Raw genomic sequence first — 25,027 nt, forward strand, 5'->3', positions numbered from 1 at the left:
AATCTTGCTATGTATCCACTTCTGCTTGCCATGAGCTCACACGGGGCTTGATACCACTAGGTAGGGTGCCCGTGCTCCTCTGGGAATATGAGTGTGGAAATGCTCAAGTAGCCGGTTGTGCTGAATTCAAAAAAAGCTGTTTAAGGACATTGTAGAACTTGTAGCATTGATCAAGTAGAACTTACCGGTATATACTAGTGTGTCTTTTTTCTGTACTGCAAACACTTTCTGGTTTTCTCTCTGTTCCTTAGCACTCCCAGTTACAACTATGCTCCAAACCCAGACAAGCACTGGATAATGAGGTATACAGGTCCCATGAAACCTATACACATGGAGTTCACTAACATGCTGCAGAGAAAACGCCTTCAAACACTCATGTCTGTGGATGACTCTATGGAGATGGTAAGATTAGTAGTTAATATTTTTTTTGGCTAAACAGGTGATTTTTTCTTGAGTTAAGCTTCAAGCTATGCTGTACATGAAGATAAGAGGTAAGGAAGGAGGACTGCATCAGTTTTTTAGTAGTGTACAGTTCTCTCACTTCTGAGGATTTTATCTGTCTATTCAATATTTAAGGATCCTCATTTCCTAAAGACAGGTACAGTGAGTTGGGAGCTGATTTTTTTTTTTTGTCACAGCCACTACTGATTAAGGGGAAGAGGGAGGAATCCCCTCAAAAAATGTACTTCATAAATTCTAAAAAAGTATGATGTGATAGTGAAAAGTCACCCTACAACCTATTGGAAGTGACTGCCTGCCTGTGAGCCTGTTTTGATCCTGTAACACTGAATTTCTGAGAGAAGAACAGCAGCAGCAGAAAAAAGTGATGCTCCCAGAGTCCTAACTGCAATAACCCCATGGTAAACCAGGCCCAGGACACTAACTATTGGAAGTAGATAAATACGTAGGTAGATATTTTTTTTAATTAAGCCTGCATTATATGGCAATGAAATCTCTTAGTGCAAGCCGGGTGTCACAAACAAATGTCTGAATTACCTAAAAGCTACTCTTGAAATAGAAGGGATTTCCAGCTGCAAGAAGGCAGATTTAAAGGTGCTGCAGTTTACTGCCTATCTCTTGGCATTCTTATTCAAAAAAGGTAGAACATAAAATAAGAGTCCTGTAAGGCAAAGATGAGATTATCTGGATGACATTGCATCAACTTGTTAGTAATGTCTTATAATTACTGATTCAGGCAAGTATGATCTCTACTTCATACTAATGAACCTGTTTGGATGAATCAGATACAAGCCTTAGGGGAGAACAGCTATTTTAATACACTATTTTGTTTTACTGTTTAGTAAAATGTTTTCACTTTGGGTGATTCACTGCAGGCAAAATCAGTTGGGTTGTTTTTCAGTTGTAATCGCCAACTTAGGATCTTTTCTACTGAATTGTATGCATTTAATAGCCTTTCAAAATCTAAAAATACAAAGCTAAATCAAACACAAACCCAAAAAAGAAGCAACCACTCCCAAACCAAAACAACAACAGAGTTTTTCTTCTGTACTGACGTGTTCTGGATCTGTGTGAGGCACCACTTAAGTGGTACCCCACCACCTTCATACCTTTGCAAGTGAAAATACCACATAAAAAATTGATCTTCAGTGCTCAAGTTAATCTGCTTCACGTGAAGATAAGCATGTAAATATATAGAAAGAGGAGCTTTAACTCTGTGGTTCCTAATTCTCCATGTTATTCCTCCAGCTAGTGAGAAAGTATACAGGGTATTTATCTAGAAGAGATTTTGAAAATATTCTGCATAATGTGGACTTCCTTGTCCAAAGGCAAGATCGTTGAGTGTTGCTTAAATAAGTGCAAGATTCAAAATGTTGTCATTTTATTAAAATGGTTTGCTCCAGGAAAAAGGTAAAGGTGGAGAGAAAATTTTAAAAATGCTTATAATTTTTGAATTTTTCTCTCAATTGGCATATGTTTTTAGTACTCTTTTTGGCAGCTCTCATAAAAATACTTTTGAAAATGTGGCATGCTCATTAATGTGTTTACCTGAGAACAGAAAACAGAAGTTTGTCTTTAATAGCCACAATATTTGGTTAGTAAAATTATTACATAATTATGGATTATTCAGCATGGTTCATTGTGGTAACAGTGCCATTCTGAACTGTTGTTATTAATTCTCATATTACATATAGGCAGAAAATTATATCAATATTCTACATATAGTACTATTCAGTGGAATAAATTTTATACTTTGTTTTGCTTTTTTTTCAGATTTACAATACATTGGTTGAAATGGGTGAACTGGACAACACATATATAATATATACAGCAGACCATGGTTATCATATTGGGCAGTTCGGGCTGGTGAAAGGGAAGTCCATGCCATATGAGTTTGATATCAGAGTTCCTTTCTATGTCCGAGGTCCAAATGTGGAAGCTGGGTCCTTGTAAGTGCTTGGCTATTGTGTGTGTGTGTGTATGTGTAGTAACCAGAAAAATCCTTCATGGTCACATCTTTAGCCATGTTGACCTGGCATCCAGATGGAGGCACAAAGCTCTGCCCATCCTGACTGAGCTCCTGCTCGTCTTTGGCAGAAAAATGTATCTGCTCAGAAAGTAGCAACTGACAGTGTGTGCTGGTATCACATAGTCAAGGGTTCACACTGCTGCCTTTTTGCTTGTGTAGGTGTGCAGCAGAAACCACTACACTTACCTGGACGTAGTTGAAAAAGTTGCTTTGAAATGTGTCCAATCTAGAAAACGCTTATTTGCCTTCTTTTGAGGGGTGCAAATAATACACACATAACTATGATGTTTTCCAGGTGAAAAGCAGATTGTATTGATGTTCACTGCCACTGTAGGTAATTACTGCCAAAAATTAAAGTGGAGTCACTGGTTTATGAAGGAGAATGTATGTATAGTAGTTCATGTATTATCATCCACAGAGGATTCTTTTTGCTTCACCCTATGAGATTATATGGTTAGGGCTGTTTATTGGATGCACGCAAGCATGCAGAATGTGACTCTTAATTAAAATGGTAGCTTTGATCAGCTAAGAAATTATGTAGATACACTTTCCAAGCAATTATTTCCCTAGCAAATATTTGCACTTAAGTAACGATTTTGGACAGAGTGCCATCGTTTGCTGCCTTTTATTTATATCAGTGTGCATGTTTTAGCATAATTAACACACACAAAGTCTTCCATGCACAATTTTTTTTTTTTTTCTTTACCTCAGAGGAACAGATACCTAGTGTGTAATACAGCAGGAAATAGTTATAGAAACGTCTTGTTCCAGTTGCTGGCTAAATTAACCAATTCACATTATCAGTAGGTAAAAAAATGTACCATTCTGTAGATATTGCACTGTATGTCTAATTTACTTAGAGCAGTTACACATGTGAGGTTAAGCAATACTACTTCTCTAAAGAGGAGGGGAGGAATTCCTCAGGTGGAATTAAATATATTACCTCTGCACTGAAAGAAGATGGTCTGCAGCAGCACAGAATTTCAAGTGAGACGGAATTGCCGTGAGAACATTTTCTCTTCCCCTCCTGCTGCAGTTTTTGGTCTTACTAGAGAGGCAAGGCTAATATGGCTCAAGTGGACTGAGCTAGTTTTTCTGCAGCATGCAATGCTAGAGACCAGACACCTCATGTCTGCTCTAGTTCAAGGATTTTTACACCCAGACATACATAAAAGCTGTGAAACCTTCACACTGAATTTTATTTTTCAGTGGCTTCTGAATATTAAAAAATGTTTCTGTTAGAGAAATCAACCTGATAGCGCCTAACAGAACAGAGCCCATCACAGCACAACAAAATAGGAGGAACAGGATAAAATACCTTGGGTGGAGAGTATATCAGATAATAAATTGATCCTCCCTTTCAGCCTGATTTTCTTTAAGTGCTAAAATTTCAGTCATCCATGTTTTCCATGAGCCTTTTGTTTTTCTTGCAGAGTAGTTGTCATGACTCCCTTTTGATATCAACGAAGATTTAATAGCAGACTGTAGCAAGTCATTACTAAGCTCTCATTTCTGTTACCAAATATGCTACAGCACAATTATTAGTAATTAAAATCAAATTAGGTACATCAATTTAATTCATCATCCATGCTCTTGTCAGTGCCTGTTTGCTTGCTCGCTCAAAAATGTAGTAATTTTAAAATGGTGTCTCATTAATTAGTGTGAATTTAGCAGCTTTTTTCTGTCCTGTGTTTTGAGCTAGAATTCTGCACTGACATGTATAACAGCCCATCTGGTCCCATCCTTGCTTTGTGCCTGCAAATCATAGCACAATGTTGCTTTATGTTCAGTGCTGTAGACTACTGTATGTGTAGCAGTATGGCTTACTTTCTGTTTGGGGTTTGGTGTTTGTTTGTTTGTTTTTTGTTTGTTTGTTTGTGGGGTTTTTTTTTGTTTTTGTTTTTTCATTTTAAGAAAATGAATGCCTGCCTTGAATTTTTTTAAAAGAAATAATGAAGATAAATAGTACACAGATGACAAACAGTATGTAGACATATAATATTGTGAGTAATTATTCAACACTGTAATAGATAAATTTGAAGTGAGTTTGTAAGGTTCAATATGAACTGAAAACACTTCTGCAAAACCAGCCCCACAGTAAAAGCAAGCCACGTGATTGGAAATGTGGGCAGTTGTTTGGCAGTGGAATGGCAGGCTGTGCAACTGGATGCTCTGACCCATTAACTCTCTCGTATTTAGGAGTTCAAGGGATCTGGGGACAGAGGCTGTCTGTACTACTTAGGAGCTGATGCTACTGTTTTAACTAAGTTTGAAGTCAATTTTAGTTCAAATATTGGCCCATTAACTCTGGTGGCTGAGGAGCATATGCCATACTCTGCTGAGTAAGAGGGCAAGGCTTTTTCAAAGTTCTTGCAGAATGGATAACTGTGGACTTGGGAAGATTTATATTATTTCAATTAAAGCTGTTCTTTTCTTTTTCTTGCTGTCTTTATTTATTTCCTTTTTCTATGCAACTGCTTTCTCTCTGCTTTTTCTTCCCTGATTCCTTTCCATTTTCTTTCTCATGCTGCATATTAACAGCAATTTTTAGTTGCTGTAGTGTTTAGCAACATATTTCTCCTTGTGTTCTCTTCAGAACATGCTTGCTGTGATGTGAGCTGAGGAACTTATTTCTATACTATATTTTGAAACAGATAAAGCATGTGCTACCTGCCAAATCTACTTTGTAGTAAAGTCATCAGGATATTTGGCAGATGTTTTGAATTCTGTAAGACACCCAAGGAGTTTTTCCAGTGCGCTCTCATGTTTTGAAATACTTTTGAACCCTCTTTTGCAATAATTAACTTTGCCTTAAGAACTATTTTGCCTTCTCGAAAGTGCTTGCTCTGTGCTAGAGTTTTAAATCTTCATATTAGTCCCTCTTGATGTTGTGCAGCTTACCTATATTTTACATTTTCATTCCCTTCATGGAAAGGAATTGCCTTGTGTCCTCCTTTCTTCTTTGCAGATATCACAAAATAAGCCTTTTCAGGTCCTTGGTCTCTGTGGAAGAGGTGGAGTTGCTTGATGGCATTGGATAGACCTTAAACCAGGTTCTCCTCTGTGTTTTTTCAGGAATCCCCACATTGTGTTGAATATTGATCTTGCACCTACAATTCTAGATATTGCTGGATTGGATATTCCATCTGATATGGATGGTAAATCTATTCTAAAGCTTCTGGATTCTGAGAGACCAGTGAATAGGTAAGAAATGGGAATGTGCATGGAAACGTGCATGTGTTTGTACAGAAGACTGAACAAGTATTCAGCAACATGCAGCAAATTTAAAGAAAAATATGATAAAACTAACATCCATATGAGTACATCATTCACTGGAAAATCTGAAGTTCTATTTGGCAATTTGTGACTGACTTCAGCTATTTATTTTCATTCTGTCAGATTCCTATACTAGCTGTTTGGCATAATATAGCATCTGGATATACTAAATGTATTCTGTAGCAGTGGAAGGGCTACACTTGAAGGTCTTTGGCTATATGAGTTACAGATTTTAAATGTCTCTGTGGCATCATTTGTAGCAAAGCATTTAATTTTGAATAATTTGTAGAATAATTGAGTTGAAAGGGTTGTTTGTTTATCAGACTTATAAAGATATGGGAACACTCAGAACGGGACAATTATTTGAGAACTTATATCAATACTTTCACTGGAAAAAGGCTGAGGAAGATAATTAAACTGGATGCTTGCTAGAAAAAATCAGCAGAAAAAAGGGAATAAGTAGTTGGGTGGAGGGATAGGAGGAAAAGAGCAGCTGCTTTAGAACGGGATTCTTTGGGGGCAGTGTGCAGGTTAAGAACCCAAACTGGAGTCAGGAAACCCTGATTTAATTTGCGATCCTTTGTGATCAAGGACAGTTCAGTTAATCCTCTGTGCCTTAAACATGCTTATGTTGAAATAGTTGTACTGTGTGAATCTGCTGTGGATTTTGTCCCTGTGAGAACAAATCTGTGCTATGCTTGTTCATGAATTACACTGAAGAGGCATATGTGCCTAGTCTGTAAAGCTGGATGTCCTCTTGTTCAGTTACGTGTAATGGTTATCATCTGAATTGGGGGTGGGAGAGAAAATGGGTATGACTTCATTACTGGTTTTGTGGGAATTGCTTCTTCCTCTAGTTTTCCTCCTAGGTTCCATTTAAAGAAAAAAATGAAGGTGTGGAGAGACTCGTTCCTAGTGGAAAGAGGGTAAGGAAAGTGTTAATCGCAAAGCCCACTGTTTTAGATAGGATACTGAATAGCTAAAGCCAAAGCAGCACTCTACCACAGACCTAAAGCCATTTAGCTGTGCCAGCAGCACAGTGTGCCAGCAGGCTGCAGTATGCCTCATGGCAGTGATTGTTTGATAGGAGGGTATGCATGGCCTCTGCCTGCAGGAAAGTGCTGTTGGGGTGGGAGGAGGGGAGTTCTGCTTGGATTCAGAGATGGAAAGGTGTTGCTGTAGAGGTGGTCCAGGGGGGACACAGACTCCAACATCAGAAGGTGAAGAAATGGCAGATACTATATTACAGTAAGAGACTTTTATAGATTCATTGGGTTATTGACATTCATGTTACAGGTTTATTGGCTGCTGAATTGCTACGGTACATTCATTGGTCCCTGAACCAAACATTCACCAAAGCCAAGATGCAGAGTTGTTTATCAGGTGTTTATTGTTCCATTCTCACAGCTCAAGCTCTCAGTGTGTGAGAAAGTAGACTTTCTCACAGGCAATAGCTGCAGCTTGCTGACTGCAGCTAACAGTGGAAAATTACCTCTGACCAGACTGTCAGCATCCACATGAAGGCATCATGTTTTTCTTTCAGCTGCTACCCCTCAACCATCCTGCTTGTATCATGGGAGTATGAGCAACCTTTTGGCCTCTCTCTGTTGGCCATTCCTTTGTCTCTGCCTTAATACTTAACATGGGGCATGACAGGTTTGCCAGGCACAGCCCTGTGGAGTGAGGAGGATATGGTCTCTCTATATCAACTGTTGTTACTGCCTGCCAGTCGGACATGAAATGCACTGTCTTGGTTTTGTGTTGTTTGTATGCTCCCTGGGAGCATGATATGAATAATGTGTGTTATTGGAGATGATGGTGAGTGCTAGTTTCTACTGGACTATTAAGTTTTGGCTATTAGTGATACTACAGACTTGGCAGATAACATATGCTTCTGAGGCTTTTCAGCAAGCCGTATATATATCTTGGAATTAATATTAAAGCAGAAATATTTTTTTTCCCTTTTCCAGTAAACTGCTGCATAAGAGAGAGAATGAGAAGGTAGATGCCCAAGAAGAAAACTTTCTACCGAAATACCAGCGTGTGAAAGACCTTTGTCAGCGAGCTGAGTATCAAACAGCTTGTGAACAGTTTGGCCAGGTAGGGCATTGTACCCCTCACTGAAAGTAAGCAGTGGTAGTTGGACTTAGCTTACACCTTAGCTGTGACACTGTCCTTCACCTTGTCATCAGTGCCAGCTTATAAATCGAGTGGCTCATGCTGTGGCCTTTGCTCAGTACCATATTACAGCATTTATGAAATTGACTGTCAGTCAGGAAATTGCTGATTCAAGTGCCTCTATATTGATTCCTGACTACTGTTAAGAGAACTGCTTAGGCTATTTTAACATTTTATTCCCCAAATAGAATGTGGTTTGGGATTCATTAGTGGTGAACCTGATCAATTGATTAAGAGCAGCTTCATCCAAATACGTATAGCTCAATTTGAATTCTTAATTTAACTCATTCTGTTGTTACCATTTGGAATTACATATAATATTGGGAAACTAACATTCTGTGAACTCAATCTATCTCTCTTCAAAACAAAGATACATGGTGAAAACATGTGCTGCTATTACTGCAGGCAGCCTGTGTGTATGTGAGCACAAAGCTCAGTGATAATGTGTCCTTTCCGTTGTAGTTGCATAACTGTTCTGGGCAGATATGAAAATATGGTCACTTTATATCCAGGTAATGTAGAAGACATTCAGGAAAAATTTAAAGCAGTATCAGTATGTAGTCTCAGTGCAAGGGGAGGGTTTGCAAAGTCACCAGAGCAGTGCAAAAGTATAGCAAAACTATCTCCTGCAGCTCTGTTCTTGAGGAGACTTCTTCACTCTTGGGAGTGGCAGACACTGACATGATCTGACTGGCTTACCGAGGCTATAGTCTGTAATGGGCAACTTAGGCTACAGTGATTCATTTTCTACTGTTGGAGGCCAGACTCCCAGCTTCTGGCTCTACCAGTCATTTAGTTCATTATTCCGTAGATGTTTGGATCCAATTTATAAGTGTTTTCCAGATGCTTTTGTTCTCCTGTGACTTCTTTGTCAGATTCAGTAATGTCCCATTCTTCCTTAAAATACTGAACTTAAAGAAATATTTTGTTCACTAGCTTATTGTCATCAGATGTCTGGAGCTGAAGTTTTAGCTGGGTGGGAGCAAGCCATTGTTTTTTGCATTTGCAGTGTTCTTTGAGAAGCTGGGGAAAAAGTCATTGTTTCTGCTACATCATCCAGTAAAGTAGTTTAGGGAAATGCAGCTTTCTTTTTCCATCACTATTTTCCCTTGGAGAGATGTTTTTACTTCTTCCTTTTGTCTTCATCTTCCCAATTATTTTGAACATTATTGTAAGAACAGAGTGGAAGAGAGAATTTCTAAGTCCATGTTGTCACTGAAGCTGTCTCTTTGCATAAGGTAACTTAGCTACATTCAGGCTTTTTTACTCTAATTACCACATGTCTCAGTTATGGAAGAAAGGAGGAAGGATCTGTATTGTCTACACACGTTCACAGGCTTATGTTTTCTTCCACGGATAATAAAATATCTTTGCCATCTGTAAGAAGTGGGCATAAAATGTCAGCGCCGTACGCAGAATTGCCAATAAGTTCTGACGCGAAGGTGTGCTAATAAGAGATGCATGTGCTGCATCCTCATTGTCAGGAGACAGAGAGGAGAAGAATTGTTTTGAGCAGTTCAGTCAGACATAATTGGAAGTGATAGGATGAAATTGAGCAAAAAAAGAAATTTAAGTTGGACATCAGGAAAAATTGCCTAACAATCAAGTCAATTAGAGTCTGGGAAGGGCTCTCAAGGGAATCTCAATCCATCTAACTGCTGCTCTAGAGAATATGTCCTAGGAGTCTGTCTAGACAGCAGGCATAGTGCAAGATGAATGTGCTTATTTGAGGATAAATTTGAGGATAAAATGTGAGGATAAATTGTGTGTGAGGATAAATATGGGTGCACCCGAAAGTCTTTTCAGAGTAACTTCTCAGAAGATAAATGGGTGTTGTCTGTCACTGGTGCTGTTCACAGCTCTGCATAGTAAGTAGAATGAACCCAAAGGAATAACATACTGGTGCCTTGGGGGAGTTTATGGTACACAGATACAGTGGTTATTTTGCAGATGTCTCCTGATTCTGCAGTACGCTTCGTTATTGTGCATTTAGCAGTATCTGGAGTGTTCGGTGCAAAACGTGAATATTCACATCCTGATGCAAAGATGAAGAGAAGTCTAGGTCAGAATTAGATGAAAGCTTGCTAAAGTCATTGGGACTCTTGACTTAAGTTTTGGGGACTTGCTGTTCCATGCACAGAGAAGTCTGAGCAGTGCCAGGGAGTCTGAAGTGTGAGCAGGAGTCGAGAAGCGCAGAGGACAAAGACTCAGAAGGGGAATGAATAAGACGAGACAAGGGCAGAGCTCAGAGTAAAGGAGAGGTAAAGAAGGCTTTGAAGGTGAGGTGGAGAATTTGAAATTCTTCTTGTTGAGCGTGCAAGTTTGTGAATACAGTTCTATCACCACAAAATGCTCTTCCTTTGCAAATCTCTTACCATCCTTGACCTATAATAATTTTGATAAGAGAGGACCAGGATCATGGAGATGAGGCTATTCACGCTGCTTAAAGCCTTGTTTCAGAGTCCATTATGTGGGATTTTTTTTGGCAACGCTAATATATGTAAATTCTTCTGAGTGCAATGGGAATCTGTGTTGCCATGTTTTCTTTTTCAGTTAGTAAGGTTTGGTCTGTGTTAGTTATTTGCATCCAACAAAGGGTGACTGTAGGCTCAGATGAAAGAGCAGCTCAGCATTTATATTCAAGGATTTAAAAGAGATGAGCTCTTTCTTCCCACATGAAATAAAAAATATTTATCCTTGTACCTAATGGTTTCCACACAAATTTTTTTCTCCTCAGTGTAGTTCAGCCTTTTATTCTCAACTGGCTGGTAAGTGGAAGCTGACCCACTTTTATCTGGCGGCCTGCATTAATGTGCTTTTGTGGAAGCCAATTATGATATCAGCATTGCTCTGTAGAGTATGCCCAGCAACTCCACAGTATCATAACAACAGCTGCACAAAATCTCCCTCTAAGTCATTTGCCAACTTTGTGCACATTTGTTGAACATGCAATACCTGCACTACTGCTGCTTGTAACAGGGAAACGATGCTGCACGTGTCAAAAAAAAAATTTTTTAAAACAAAATTAATTTAATCTTTAGAAGGACCTGACACAGTACAATAATATTGCTAACTCCTAAAGAAAAATGTTTGTCTGAATTCACATTATTTCCTTTTCAAATCTTTTTTATGTTCAGAGCTCTTTTTATGGGAAAACCTGATACAGGTAGAATTTGCCTTTTAAAAGCATTTTAAATATCATTTTATATGACGGTTTTCACAGGAGAATGTTCAAAATGGAAAAATTTGCATTTTGTTTCCTTTAGATGTTCTGCAAATGCAAGGTTTGATACATAGTCATCTGATTGTATGAAGAATTATTCTGTTTTGTAGCTGGCTTGTCACTTACTCGATTGGTCCCTCCAGTTCTCTGACACAGCATGGCACAGCAATGATGAAAACTGTTCTGATCAATGTGTGCTTTACTACAGCAATTGCTAAGTGGTTCCTCTAGATCATATTCCTGCCACTGCAATCATCATTAGCCATTGCTTAGTGCCAAGGGTGGAGCAGCAGAAAAGATGACTTATATTTTCTCCTTTTCCTGAGGACACTGTAGCTTGACCTTGTTAGCCAGACATAGGAAACTGTCAGGTTTTATAAGGAATTTCTTTAAAAACTAGGAAGAAAGTTTTTGATCTGTGTATCCTTTGTGGTTGTCCGGTTCTTTTGTACCTAGCAGAGATGTCCTGAGATTACTAAAGAATTCCAGTTCTGTTGATGTATGAAGCACATCAAGCCAGCTGGAGTCCAGATAAATTTTAATAGCTCTTCAGGCGGACCTTTGCAGTTCCTGGATCCCAGTGTGAGTTGCATGTGTTCAGCAACTTTCAGAATCTGGTTCTTAATCTGTGATTGCAACAAGAAACGACTTGTTGATAACTTCATGCGTTAAAAATTTTATCAGCCCTCAAACTGATAAAATTAAGAGGCTACAAACCATGAAAATTAAAATCACGATGATTTATTAAGGTTGCTATTCAAGGATTGTGTTCCTTATCAGGAATAATAATTAAGAGAACTGTTTTCTTTCTTTAGCCAAAAATAGCCTGTAATGATTTCCAGAGGCTGTGTTACAGGGTGTTTTTGCTTGTTGCTTCACAAAACCAAGAAATTTGCATCTTTTTTACATAAGATTTTTAAACTCTTCATCATTACAGTAGTAGTCATTGCAAGTAGCTTGCCAAAGTCAATACCAACATTTAATAAGCCCCTCAGATTTTTCAAATATCCTGCTAATGAGTAGCAGTGCAGCTTAGTTCAAAAGACAATGAGCTGCAGGCCAGGAGACTGGCTTCATCCTCAGAACTGTTGTGGACTTGACCAGGGACCTCAGGCAAAACAATTCCCCTTTTGGTGCTGCTGTGCTTTTCCTCCACCACTAATGTAACTTCTGCTTAGCCTGCACTCACTCCTTAGCTTCTGGAGTACCTAACACAGAAGCTAGGACCATTTGATACCACAATCCCATTATTATATTAATAATAAATGAATTATATAATTATAATCTTAAATTTAGCTGAATGCTTGATTTTCCATTTGCATGCTATTTCAGCGTCCCACCTGCCTCACTTCAGCTACAGTTTGTGGCATTAAAAAGCTCTCTAAATTTTTTGTCAATAAATTGGTCATCCATCTTACAATTTTAAGGTTTGAGCGGTATACAGTGTGTGACCACTGATACTGAGCTGAGAGCCCAGGCCTGAAACTCCAAAAATCATGAGTCAATGTAATGGAATAATACCTGGTTGGAATGAGGACCAGGCAGTGCTCTCTGTCTACTGATGACATGTAACAGAAGAAACCAGACTCGTCCTTTGCCAATGGGTAAACTGGAAGAACTTACAGAGGGGGAACAAAATATGTTAAAAGACTAACAAAATAATACCTGTTGGGAAAAGCTAAGGAACTAGGCATATTCAGTCAAAAAAGCTGATGAGGGAGGGATCTGTCTGCATACTCTCAAGATCTGTTATACAGAAGACATGAGCCAGTTATTTTCAGTCAACAAGAACAGAGATGTAGTAATGTGTATGAGACAAGGGGAAATTCAAGCTGACTGTTTCCTGAAACCTGAAAGATCTGAGCAGCAGGATGAGCTGCCAGCAAAAGCAGCAGAACTACCTTTTGTCTTCCTGGGTTTTGCTGTTTCGTCCTTATTAGCCCAATAAAAAAATTACACAAGGAGCAAACTGCAGCAAAGATAAGAGCTAACTGAACTGTAACTTTAGTTGGTCTGTGCTAATTAATGTGTGTTGTTTTATACAAGAAAAAAGTATCTTGCCTCCTCAGAAATCAGTTTAAACTGGAAATTTGAACATTTCTGGCTATTAAAGCGGCTTGCATCTAGCTCACCTTCTAGTGCAGCAGCAAGGGTGGGGTTCAGAAAGCATCTGCATAAACTAAAGGTGACAGATACTGATAAAAGCGTTTTTGTCAGGTTGCTGGCAGGGACAGGGGACAGTACTATCCTGCAGAGACTTTGATTCCTACAGAACTGTATTCCTAAAACTATTAGGGAGGAAGCCTTGCTGCCTGCTAACTGATCAGACAGTTTCACCTTTCTTCTGTAAAAGGGAATGGAAACTCTCTTGCTTAACTGAAAGAGGAGCTGATGAGACACAGCAGGGTGATTTAGGGCTCAGCTCTGAGAGCTGCATGTTTCAACTGGAGTCTTACAAGGCTTGTGTGATCAGCCCTTTTCCCCCAAAGAAAACAATGTCAATTGAGAGAGATTCACTGAGGGAAATGAGTGAATTGTAGGAAAAGATCCTACAGGGAAGGTCATGGCTATTTATTTCTGATTTGGCCCTCAAGTAATGACTTTGAATTAACATCTGTGGTTGCTGTAGTGGTAAGAAGATATCGATGCACAATAATGCAAGAACCACTTCATGGTGATGAGGGCTGTGAAGGAAATAATGGGCTTTTGACACACAGAAAAATAAGTCTTTTTCTGCAACGGGGCCATTTGCATGTTCAAAGTGAATAGTGTTACTAGAAGGAGACAGGGCATCTGTTCAATCTACAACTGCTGTTGCTAAGCTTCATGTTTTATAGGTACTGAAGTTCTAGTTTACTCTTGTTGATACATACAGCAGGTAGTTTGGGCTGGAAGGGAGACTATCCGTTACAGACTGTCTTGGTTTTGCCTTTGCAGTGTACATTTGAATATTTCTGTTCGCTAGCACTAATTTCTCTATTAAACTAAGTCCCAGACTCTTCTGCTTTGCACACAAATAACTGACTAGCATGTGTTGTACAGTGGGAGGTAGGGTAGAGGATGAAGTAGAAGTGTTAGAACAAGCCCAGCACAGCAGGAGGCAGAAAGCACAGTCACAGCAGCTAACTTGGCCTGCCTGAAGATGGTGGGAAAACTCCAGCTGGAGGAGCTTTAATGATTAAATGAGGTGTCTGGAAAGTTTTGCACGTGATCTTGATGGACTTCAGGACACATTACAAAAGCCATTTATTTGATAGCTTGAGTAGCTCTTCTGCAAGGATTTCAAGTAGGAAAGAAAGGTTCTTGCTTTGGAGTTTTGATATGAACTGGGATGAAGACTGGTGGGAGCCTGAGCTTTCCACTGACTTAGTTTCTATTAAACTACCCTCCCTTTCAGGACTTAGCTCTTGAGAGATGTCATGATCTCTAGAACTTGAATTAGGAACACATCTTTGGGCCAAAGGAAGAAAAGGCCTGAAAAGTTTGGGGCAAGTGGTGAGATAGGGACATTTTGTTTTCTTGACTGGTTGAGTTAATCCACTATTTATATGTAATTATGTTTTGCTGCTGGATGGTTATCATTGGTACCTGTGAGCCAAAGTATCTCTGGGGCACTCTTGGAGTTTTTCATATAGGGATTTAATTAAGTGATTACCTCTTATAAAATATTTTAGTTGCTTCCAGGGTTTGACACAGGTTTCTGCATGATGGTATGCTGTGCACTAGAAAACAATTTATAATGCCAGAATTCATGATATTCGAAGCTTCTTGACTATCAAGCAGAGGTTTTCACAGTTCCTTGCAATTACTGAACTTTTTCCCTAAGCTGGAAAGCGTTCTATGGAAATGACCCTAATTGATACAGCCATAATATTGACCTAGAGAATTTGCATTTATTACCTACAAGCAGACCAAGAGTAAATTATTGAATCCCAGACACATTTACATGTGTGCCCCTATCTGTTTGGCTTGAGAAAAGTTTTTCTCAAGAAAGCTTGAGAGTTTCCACTTTCCTCCCCACCCCCACCATGCATTCAGCGTTTGCTTCTAAGGACATTTATGTAGTTCTGCAGTTATTCAACAGTGGGCTTGTTAATTAATACAATGTGCCCTTGCAGCAAAGCCTTTGAGATGTTTTCACTGCAGCATGCAGCTGCCTTGGAAAGATTTAAACTGCACCAAAAATTAAAGGATTTTTTTCCAGTTCACCTGGAGGGGAAAAATGAGCATGGCTTTCTTGACAGGGGATGAAAGAAGTAGAGAAAAAAATATTTTTGGGCCACACATCAGAGCATTTATTTACAGTAGTTCCTATCATGGCATTTAACTTCCCCTCTGAGTCTTCATTTTTCATGTATCGAGACACATACAGTGTAGAGCTGTACTGAGCAGAAAGTGCAGTTTGTTCATATATTTCAAAAATAAGATTCAGATGAATTGAAATGGGAAATGACAACATTATTACATCTCCATATCTTTGTGAAAGTAAATGTTGCTTACTTTAGTAAAATAACTTAAAACCTCAGTCTGTATATTGATCAGTGTTAGGAATTTATAAAAAATAATAAGAATTAAGACTCAGCAATTATTCTTCAAAAGTTGTTTGTGTTCTATACCTCATTTAGGTAAATGTGTCCCGCTTTACAAAGATGCCTGATTCAAATGTCTTATAGTCAGCATCATTGATTTCCTGTGATTCCTTGTGCTGAAAGTTAAGCCAGTTTTATCTGCATCAGTGCAAGGCTTGGTTTGTGCAGGACGTTAGAGACAGTATCTGCACTGAAGAGTAGGTACAGCTCAGGAGACTCAGCATCCAATAGCCTGAGGAAATAAGTAGACACACCATAAAGCTGGTTGTTTTAAATGAGAGGATCTCCCATGAACACAGATGAATGCATTGTAACTGGCCAGTGCACTTCTGACTCCTGTTAAATTCTGTATTATAAAAGCACAGTGTTACTTTTTAGCTTGCTGTCATGGAGTGAGTTTCAATGGAGAATGCAGGCTTTGTTGTCCTAGCCTGGGCACACCCCTCCACGGGAACTGAAGTGCTTGAATCTTCCTTGTAGAGCTGCAAGCTGCTGTAAAATGTCATCTCACTTGGGAGCTGTTGCTGTTTTTCCTTCTATTCTTTTATTTGGAAAAATCTCAATATTCCAGTGAGTCTTGGAGGTACTGACAAGTTTTTGTAGTAGGGAAAAAGAGGAACGCCTCTCAAGACTCAGCAAAAAGCTGAAGTGTTTCTGAGAGTCTCTATGTAAAGCAGTAGTAACTGCTACTGTGAGGTTTTTTTACATATCTCAAAGCCTAGCTCTGTACCTAGTAGCATGCTGGTAAATAAAGGAGTAGGTGAAATTATTTTGTCTCTGGGAAGCGGGTAGAACTTCTATGCTAGACTGAAGGTGGCTAAACTCTGTTGCCCTTGGCACAGCACTGACAGCAGCACAAAGGAAGCACAAAGCAAGTTACTTCAGGTTTTGAGTAACAGAAGGAACTGGAGATTAGAGATGAGATTTTATCTCTGTTGAGTGGAAGAGGGAAGAGATTCTCACTTCACAGGCATCCAGGGCAGCTCACCATTGCTAGTCAAGCTCAAGGCTGTTGAGTGGGAAAAGCTATTAAGGGAAACGCTCAAGATGGAGACAGGCTCATCTAACAAGCTTCCATAGATGACCCAGTCATACCGACCCTTTTAAAGGTCAGTGAAGAGAAACAGGCATTTCTGCAGGGCAATCCTTTTTGTCTTTTACATAGCCACCTTAGGATGAAGTGAGTTTTATACCCTGGAAGTGGCTGTTCCTCTCCTTTGACTGCAGAATGACTCTAGATAACCAGCTCAGAATGGATCTTTACAGTAAAGGAAATCCACAACTCAGATAAAATCATCCCATTATCAGGCATTTTAACTAGATTTTTTTTCCCTTCTGGTAGAGTATGGGGTGAAACTGAGATTATATTCGGGCCTGGAGCTTGGAGCTGCTTTAGTGGCATAACATTGGCATCAATTCTGCCATCCTGACAAAACACAACTGCTGGTAGGAGGGGATACTTTTCAAACCTGTGGATAAGGTTCAGACGTCCTTGGTTTATGCCATAGCTATGCTGCTAAAAGTTGTCAGCTCTGTGGTTTTAGCTGTAGTGTTGAAATTTCCATTGTTCTGTCTTCAAGGAAAAAATGAGAAACAGATGCAAGGCTGTTCTAAAGAGTTTCTGTTCTCTCTGAAAATTGAAGATTACAAAAACCCTGTTTTGATAGTAGGTGATAGATGAGTCCCAGCTTCCTACAGTGAGGAATCTCAGCTAGATTACTGGAGCCGGCCATTAGACAAAGCACAGCTGGGACAGAGTTTTAATGACAAAGTTTTTCTTCCAGAAATGGCAGTGTGTGGAAGATGCCAGTGGAAAACTCAAGCTGCACAAGTGCAAGGGAATGGCAAACTTGGCAGCTGCAGGCAACAGCAAAGGCAACTCCAATATTTTGCCCAAGTATTACAACAGGAATAGTGAAGACTGCAATTGTGAAGAGAATGAATACAAGCTGAGCCACGTTGGACGGAGAAAGAAACTCTTCTCCAAGAAAAGTAAGTTGACTAACTGTCTCTGCCTTAGAAAACTGTCGTTTCTTCATGAATGTACATAGTTGTCCTGATTTTCATGGGTGTTGAATTCTATCAGTGTATATAACTATGAAACAGCCCGCCTCATATTAGACAGATTGGAAAACAGCTCTGTCTCTCAGAAGAGGAATGTTTTGATCCAAAATAGTGTCCTATATTAATGTCTTTCAAAATTAGGAAATGTAGTACACTCACTGAAATGGCCAGTAGCTCATCATTACACAGGCCGTGAAACAAGAACAGTGTTTTACAGCAAATACTCCAGTTTTCAGTAGGTTTTGCAGTGCTTGGAGCTGTTACTGCAGTGATTTATTTTTAATAAGAATGTGTGTGCTTTGTTACAGAAGCTGCTTGCTTCTAACATCTTTCCTTTGTGCTCAGTCAGCAGAGACAAGCCTGCCTTTTAACCAGAGATCATGTCAAGAGGGGATGATTCTGTTTCTAGTTTCCTTGGCATAGATCAGGTGCTTTTTCAGAAGGCCTATTCCACTGGCTCTGTGTTAAACCTTAGTCAGAATAACATCTATATTTGAAGTACACAGTCTAATTATAGATTAAAGAGGCAAACAGCAGCACAGAATTACTGTTCACTTGTAATGTTTCTTTCGTCTCACTCCACGAATACAGAGCCTTAATTATTTAGCAGGTTAGTCTTTCTGTATAATGACCTGGCACAAGCTTCAAACAGAGAGTTTAAATTGATTTTCTCCCATTATATTTGCCTTTCAATCTGATTAGTACCCACTAAGCTAATTTTTAGTTGAAAAAAAATTATTGGTTCCAGGATGAAATTACTCAACTATACTTGGTGTTTAAATATATGACGCAGCAGATAATCTTTAAGTAACGCTGGAACTTGCAGATAATTTTTTTTACTTTTTCAAAGTCACAGAGAAGAAAGTTCAGTCCTGGGGAGTCAAACAACAGGAGCAGATTGAAGGCACTTAAATGAGAGGAGGAGAACAATTTAAGTGGGGACAACATAATGCTATCTGATAATACTTAACGCTTATTACTTTTCATCAGTGTGCTATGCTTCCTAAACATTAACTAATTTTCACAACATGTAGGAGATGGTTAAGTGTATAATTACCCTCAGTTTATGTATGACGGAGGTTGAGGTAAAAAAAGTGAATGTTTTTCCCTCTAGCAGAGGAATCAGAATCATTATTTTTTTACACCTTGTGGTCTTCTCGGAAGAGGCAGAGTTTATACTGTACCCTTCAGTTCATTTTGCCTCCTTAAACCAAGGCATAAACTTCACCAGCTTAAGACAGGATCTTGACAGTCACGTTCCCATTGTTCATGTCTTCATTAAAATAATTGACTCCACAGATGCTTTGTTTTTTCCCACTGCCCACATCTAGGGTGTGGCAGACAGTGGAAGAGGTTGAGTTGGGCCTGTTGACACAGCCTGGTTTGGTGTTGGCTGTTGTTTTACATGCACTTACCTAATAAACCACACGCTGAGCACAGGTGAGCACCAAGCCATGCAAGCCAAGGTCACGTACCCAGGTTTTTCCAGGTAGCTTACCTAGAAAGCTGCCTCACTGGATTGTGGAGGGTGAGAAGGTGACCTGGGTACTCAGAATGTGTATTTGGATTTTTAGGACCCGTTTCATGAGATTTGGGATAAAATGCAGTCTGTGCTGGGCTGCATAGTACTGAGGGCATCTTTGGGGTCTTCTACTCAGAATTTGAGTGCACAGGGTTTGTACTGCAGCCCTACTTGAATGCCAGTAAATGCTGTTCATCATATTGGACAATAGCTAAATAGAACATAGAAGGTTTTAAACTGGACTATGGTCACATCCACATTAATGCTTTAGTTCACAGCAATAGTGTCATTTTGAAGGGAATACCCTGATCACTCCCTTCTGTCATGCACAGTGGAGATGGGTTTGCAGAGAGCAATTTTGACGGATTCTAATCTACAGTTTATTTGCAGAAAATTAAATTGGATATCCTGCTTCTAGAGTGCATCAAGTATGTTGCAAAGCCTGATGAGGGTATGGGGATTGGTCTTTCAGCAAGATTAAAACCAGTCATGTGTAGTAAGAACATGTGGTCTAAAAGACCAGACTGAATTGCTGATAGAGGGGCTGCAGCACCAAATGTTTTGATAAAATAATTACTTTCTAATGCAGGCATGGTCTAAACCCACTGTGAAGTGCACCAGTGCATTTAGCAGGCAACAGTGTTTTCTAAATGGAGTAAATTCAGTTGCAAAACTGGGTCATGCACAAATGCACAACTTGCCTGCCAAGCCTTTACCTGCTGGAAACACCTAAGTGCTATCACTCCGTGTGGCTGGCTTTGGGTGTCAGGAGGGTTGGCATTTCTGTGTCCTTTTTATTTTCTTTTGTATATTTTTAGTTTTAGCAGAAAGATGAAACAAATCTTTGCAGTAGGAAGAAAGTTTGAAGTAATAGTGAGTTCTTAAAATCTTTGGCTGTGTTGTGGTCTATTATGTTTTTCTTGCTGTGGATTTGATCTCCTCCTCCTGTGATAAACAAGTGCATGTGATTAAAGGAGTTATTAAGCTGCATGTAGAGAAATGATGACAGGCCACGCAGACTTGTAAACAACAAACAGAAGGGTGTACAAAAAGGCTAGTGCATTTTTATTCCAATTTTCATGTCACTTTTCTTTTGAGGTAGTCTCAATGCTGGAGCAGAATGACCTTTTTTATTAAAAATCAAACCAACCTGTACATCAGTTACATTAAAGGTAATGCATTTGAAGTATAATTCTTACTGGCAGTTGTGAAAAACTGGATATAGGAAAGTTTTTGGGGTTGTTTGTTTTTGTTTTCCACTTTGAAATATCTAAGGGCACAGATTCAAAAGATTTCTAGAAATCTCTAGGTACATAACGGTTAAGCAAAAACACCTCTATGCCTTTATCTGTGTTTCTAGACATTTGAGATACTTTCAAGAATTTGACTTCAAGGTGCCTAACGTTTACTTTGACGTTATAGAAAAAATGTCCCTACAAAATTCTGCAATATATATAGACAATATTGGGAAATGTCAGGCAGGAGTTCCTGGGTCTAGTGGTGGATATTTGCCTCATGGCACATGTAGAAGCAGAATCCTTGGATACTCGCTTATTCTGTCATCATTGTGATGCTAAAAAATAGGTCCAAAATAGGTGCGTAGAGTAATTGTCATCAGTGAGGACCAAGAGTTCCCAGTCTTCTGCAGTGTCCCTGCTTTGGAGAAGTTGTCATACAGTAGTTGGACTTAGTATAGTCTTCTTTGTTATCTCTGAGAGAACTCTCATTTTCAAATGATCAGTGTTAAATCATTAATTTGGCAACTGCAAAATAAGTAATAAGGCTTGACTGGTGAAGATGTGAAAAGAGTTGCATATAAACCTGAAGGCTGGGAGTGTTTGTCAGCACAAAGTTTACAACATTGTCTTGCTTGATATGGTTGAATAATGATTTTGGACACTTCAGTTCATGCTTTTGCTAGACAGTGTTGAAACCTGAGATACTACCAAAAAAAAAGTTGTAAAAAGTCAGGTGTGTTTGAGTCTCTAGACTGTCTGGAGTTATCTGGGCAGAATAATGTGCTACCCCTCAGGCTCCAGCAAGGACAAGGGCAAGCATGCTTGTCAGGTGCTCCAAGAAGACAGAGCTGGATATTTGGGGCACTGAAACACAGTTAACTTTTTTGGGCTTAAACTTCTCCAGACTCCATTTCCAGATTCAGTTCTGAGGCTGCAACTTTCTAGCAGTACCCTCTCTGTAAGAGAGCTGGCTTCAGGCAGAGCAGAGGCGTGAGGCACTGGCACTGGGGCAGCTTGCCAGAGCCAAGCTCTGGTAACTTGCAAAGGGCGTACGGGTGTTTCGGGCCAAATATTTAACAGCCCTGGAGCTACTTTGTTTGTGGGCTGTGTACACGGGCAAATGAATTGGAGGTGGAAACTTAAACCTGGGGGAGGATTGGCTGCAACTAATTAAACATTGCTCTTTATGCCTGCAGTGCACTTTGCAGGTGGGAGAGCACAGCACAGATGAATATTGATCTTATTAAAAGTCTTAACCGCTTCCTTTGGGAAGAATGGAGTTCGGTGCTACCTGCAGTGCTGAGTCAGGCCTGTGGGTCGTGCCTGGCGAGGAAGCCATACGAGTCCTTTAGGAGCTGTCTCACCCTGCACCACTTTGTTCGTTGTAAGGCTGCGTGTTTGGCTGCAAGGGAGGAGTAACTCCTTGTTTCTTCCTCTTCAGGGACATGTGTAGACGCTATCTGCTGAGGTCCAACATGCTAGATTGGCATATTAGACTTGGAAGGAAGGTAAATTGTTAGTTGGCTGAGCTTAACAAGATGAAATGAGGGAACAATTAAAGAAATAGGAGTTTATACTTTGAATATAATTGTTAGGGTGTAGCTTTTTGGAACTTCCTCCGACTTATGAAAAGATGGGAGTTTCCTTCTCATTTTGTCAAACATTTCCTGAGTGGGTGCCTGAAACAGGGTTGGTCTTTGGATTTTTTTTTTTCCCCTTCAGCAGTGACTCACCTGGCTTAATATCAGCAATAAACTTTGAACCACAGGTGGAAAATGCACAAAGCCAGACAATCCAGCTGGTATTCCACTTTCTGTGTGTGTTGCTGACAGGAATATAGTGCTTGGACCAATTTCAGGTGGGAGGAGATATTTACTTCTCTTCCCAAAGCCTGAAAAATTGCTTTTGAGACCTTGCAATCCATTTGGAATTAATGTAAGGCTTCCTGAAAAAAAGTCACTCTGCCTTAATGCCAAACATGCCAACTGATGTGACTGTTTATTTCAGTGTTGGCTGTTCTACCTCCCATTCAGTTTGCCTTTTTTCCCCTGCTTGTTCTGCTGGGGAGATTATCCCACAGAAGAAGGTGGCTTTTCTGTGGAGCTTGGGATTGCAAGGAAAACTGATCTTCTCATTTAGCACATTGGTGGAGTTTCACCCTTACCAGAGTGCAGAAGGGGATCCTGTCTGGTGAGGTGTGCTGTGTGTTTCAGCTCTGTGTAAAGGTGAGGTGACCAGAGGAGCCAAGGGACTCGACTGTTTCCAGTAATGTCTGAGATGACTCCAAGCCTCGTATACAGAGCCAACAACTCGGGCACTGGGCAGGGAGAAGAGGAGAGGCTGTGGTACTCTAGGCTGTACTTTTTTTCCAGCGAATGAGATGGTTGTGCTTAGTGTGAAGAGTGACTCAGCAGTCACTGACAGTGAGCAGGAAATGTGGTCAGACGCGGACCCCATAGTATCGTACAGTAGGAGAGTTTAGATATGGATTTAGACTCCAGTACTAGGATGTGCCATTCTGGACCAAACAGAAGATGAGCTCTGGGGATTTGGGCTGGGACAGAGAACTTTGGAAAACAATAATGGTGAAAAGATCAGTTGGAATCTCATACTGCATAGTGACAATTCGTAGGAGCCATTTCCTTTTGCCTGTGGGCTGCCAAGGCAGAAGCAAAGTCTGAAGGAGTGAGCAGCACCGGAGTGATGCTTCTTGTGCAGACCCATTGGTGAGGTCCTACATCACACACAATTGTCTTCTTAGCAATTACGTTCCTGGATAAAAGTAAAGATTCAGAGATTAATCCCTCCTGAAAACAATCAAACATCTTACCTTGAAGAATGAGCACAGAATTGAGAAAAGGCTCAGGCTGAACACTGGGAATACTTGGGACAACTTCAGGGAAGTGTCGCAGGAATCCTAGCAGTGGAGCCTTGGACGGGTGGTGGAAATCAGTAGAGAAGTCTGTCTGTAAGGGTGACCCGAGAGCTTGCTGTCCGGGCTGTCCCGGTCAGTTTTTGAGGTCTCACTGCCATCTAGTGACTCATGAGGGAAGAACAGAGTCTCTTTGAGCCGTTTGCTCTCAACGTGGAACAGGACAAATACATTTCCTTTTCCCTCTGCGTTTGGACTGTATCTGTCCTCTCTCTCCTGCCCTGAGGTATCCTCCTGTCCCTGCGAAATCAGCAGCTTTGAGGACAGCTGCAAAACACCATTTGTCATCCAGTTCGTTATAAATGTCACAGCATGGGGTGGTGGTTTTCTACCAAGAACCACAAAGAGGATCAAGTTGTAACATGCTGGGTTTTCTGCTCAGAATCCTTTCAACTCCCTTTCCATGCAGAATACAAACCAAGCTACGTCCGGAGCCGCTCGATCCGCTCTGTGGCTGTGGAGCTGGCTGGAGCCGTTTATAGCTTGGGTTTGGAGGATGGCTACCAGCCTGTCTTACCAAGAAACGTCAGCAAGCGGCAGCAGGCACAGAGGGCTGTCCCTCGTGAGGAGGAGGAGGGGGCAGACGTGCCCGAGTACAGCGGCACCGGTGGCATTGCGGAGTACACAGCCCCTAACCTGGTGAAGGTGACCCACAGGTGAGCGCACGGGGAGGGTTTCTGAGTGCTTCTGCTGCTGAAGTGGTTGCTTTATGTGACTGGGGGTGTTAGCCTGTGGTAAGCACATCATGTCCCTTTTGGATACCCAGTCTAGCTTCCCTGAAATTCTCATTTGTACAGCAGCTTGTAGTTTTGTCATGTACAGAGGGGCATGAAGCTCCTGAAGAACTACAGCAGTGTTTTTGTGTCCTCTGCACTTTGGAGGCAGTAATCACTATCCAGTGTACGTTTCCAAGGAGGACAAGCAAAATGGTTTGCAACAGCTGTGTTGCAAACACCCATGTGAAACCAGGAAAGGCTGAAAACCTTTGAACCTTCTGAAACCTGTAGAAATCTCAGTGGGTAGCCTGGCCTGGCTACAAGCCAAAGGCTCTAACTGGAGTATGGCCTAGTTTCGTGTCGTAGGTTGCTTTGTGTTTCAAACACCAAGTCAGGAAGCAGCCTCAGAGCTTTCTGTAGCCAATGCTAGGAAAGGAAAATCTGTTACGAATGGAGTTGGGTGGTCTGGGAGCATTGGGAAATGGAACATACTGAGAGAGGGGTGAGGGAATTGTCTGGGCACTGTAATAGCTAAAGGTCTGTTCCTCAGTGTGCAAGTCCAGTGGCCCCATGATAGATCTTAACTGTACTTAGTTTAATCACTATCTTTAATTGTGAATTATCAGGAAATCCACCAGTCATTATTGATTACCTGCATTAAATTGTTTAATGACCAGCTCATGTAAACATGCATGAGCCAGTCAGCTGCTGTTGAAATCTGTGGTTTCCATTTGACTTCTGTTCACAGGGTTAGAGGCTCACTAATGTGGGTAGGTTGACATCAGAGTTGTGCACTCTTTC

The 25,027-nt window shown here is 40.4% G+C and overlaps 1 protein-coding gene across 2 annotated transcripts in view; it reads left to right on the top strand.

Annotated features, from left to right (window-relative positions):
* Positions 1-25,027, top strand: part of SULF2 (sulfatase 2) — a 61,181-nt gene that overhangs the window by 26,684 nt on the left and 9,470 nt on the right. For both annotated transcript variants that reach the window (XM_008945521.1, XM_008945522.1), the window contains exons 5-11: positions 252-402; positions 2,233-2,408; positions 5,564-5,692; positions 6,634-6,690; positions 7,735-7,864; positions 17,539-17,746; positions 23,920-24,166. In XM_008945521.1, coding sequence (XP_008943769.1) covers positions 252-402; positions 2,233-2,408; positions 5,564-5,692; positions 6,634-6,690; positions 7,735-7,864; positions 17,539-17,746; positions 23,920-24,166 — 1,098 coding nt within the window. The remainder of the gene's footprint in view (positions 1-251; positions 403-2,232; positions 2,409-5,563; positions 5,693-6,633; positions 6,691-7,734; positions 7,865-17,538; positions 17,747-23,919; positions 24,167-25,027) is intronic.

Source organism: Merops nubicus, unplaced genomic scaffold, assembly GCF_000691845.1.
Source record: "Merops nubicus isolate BGI_N331 unplaced genomic scaffold, ASM69184v1 scaffold5368, whole genome shotgun sequence".
Lineage (NCBI taxonomy): Eukaryota > Metazoa > Chordata > Aves > Coraciiformes > Meropidae > Merops > Merops nubicus.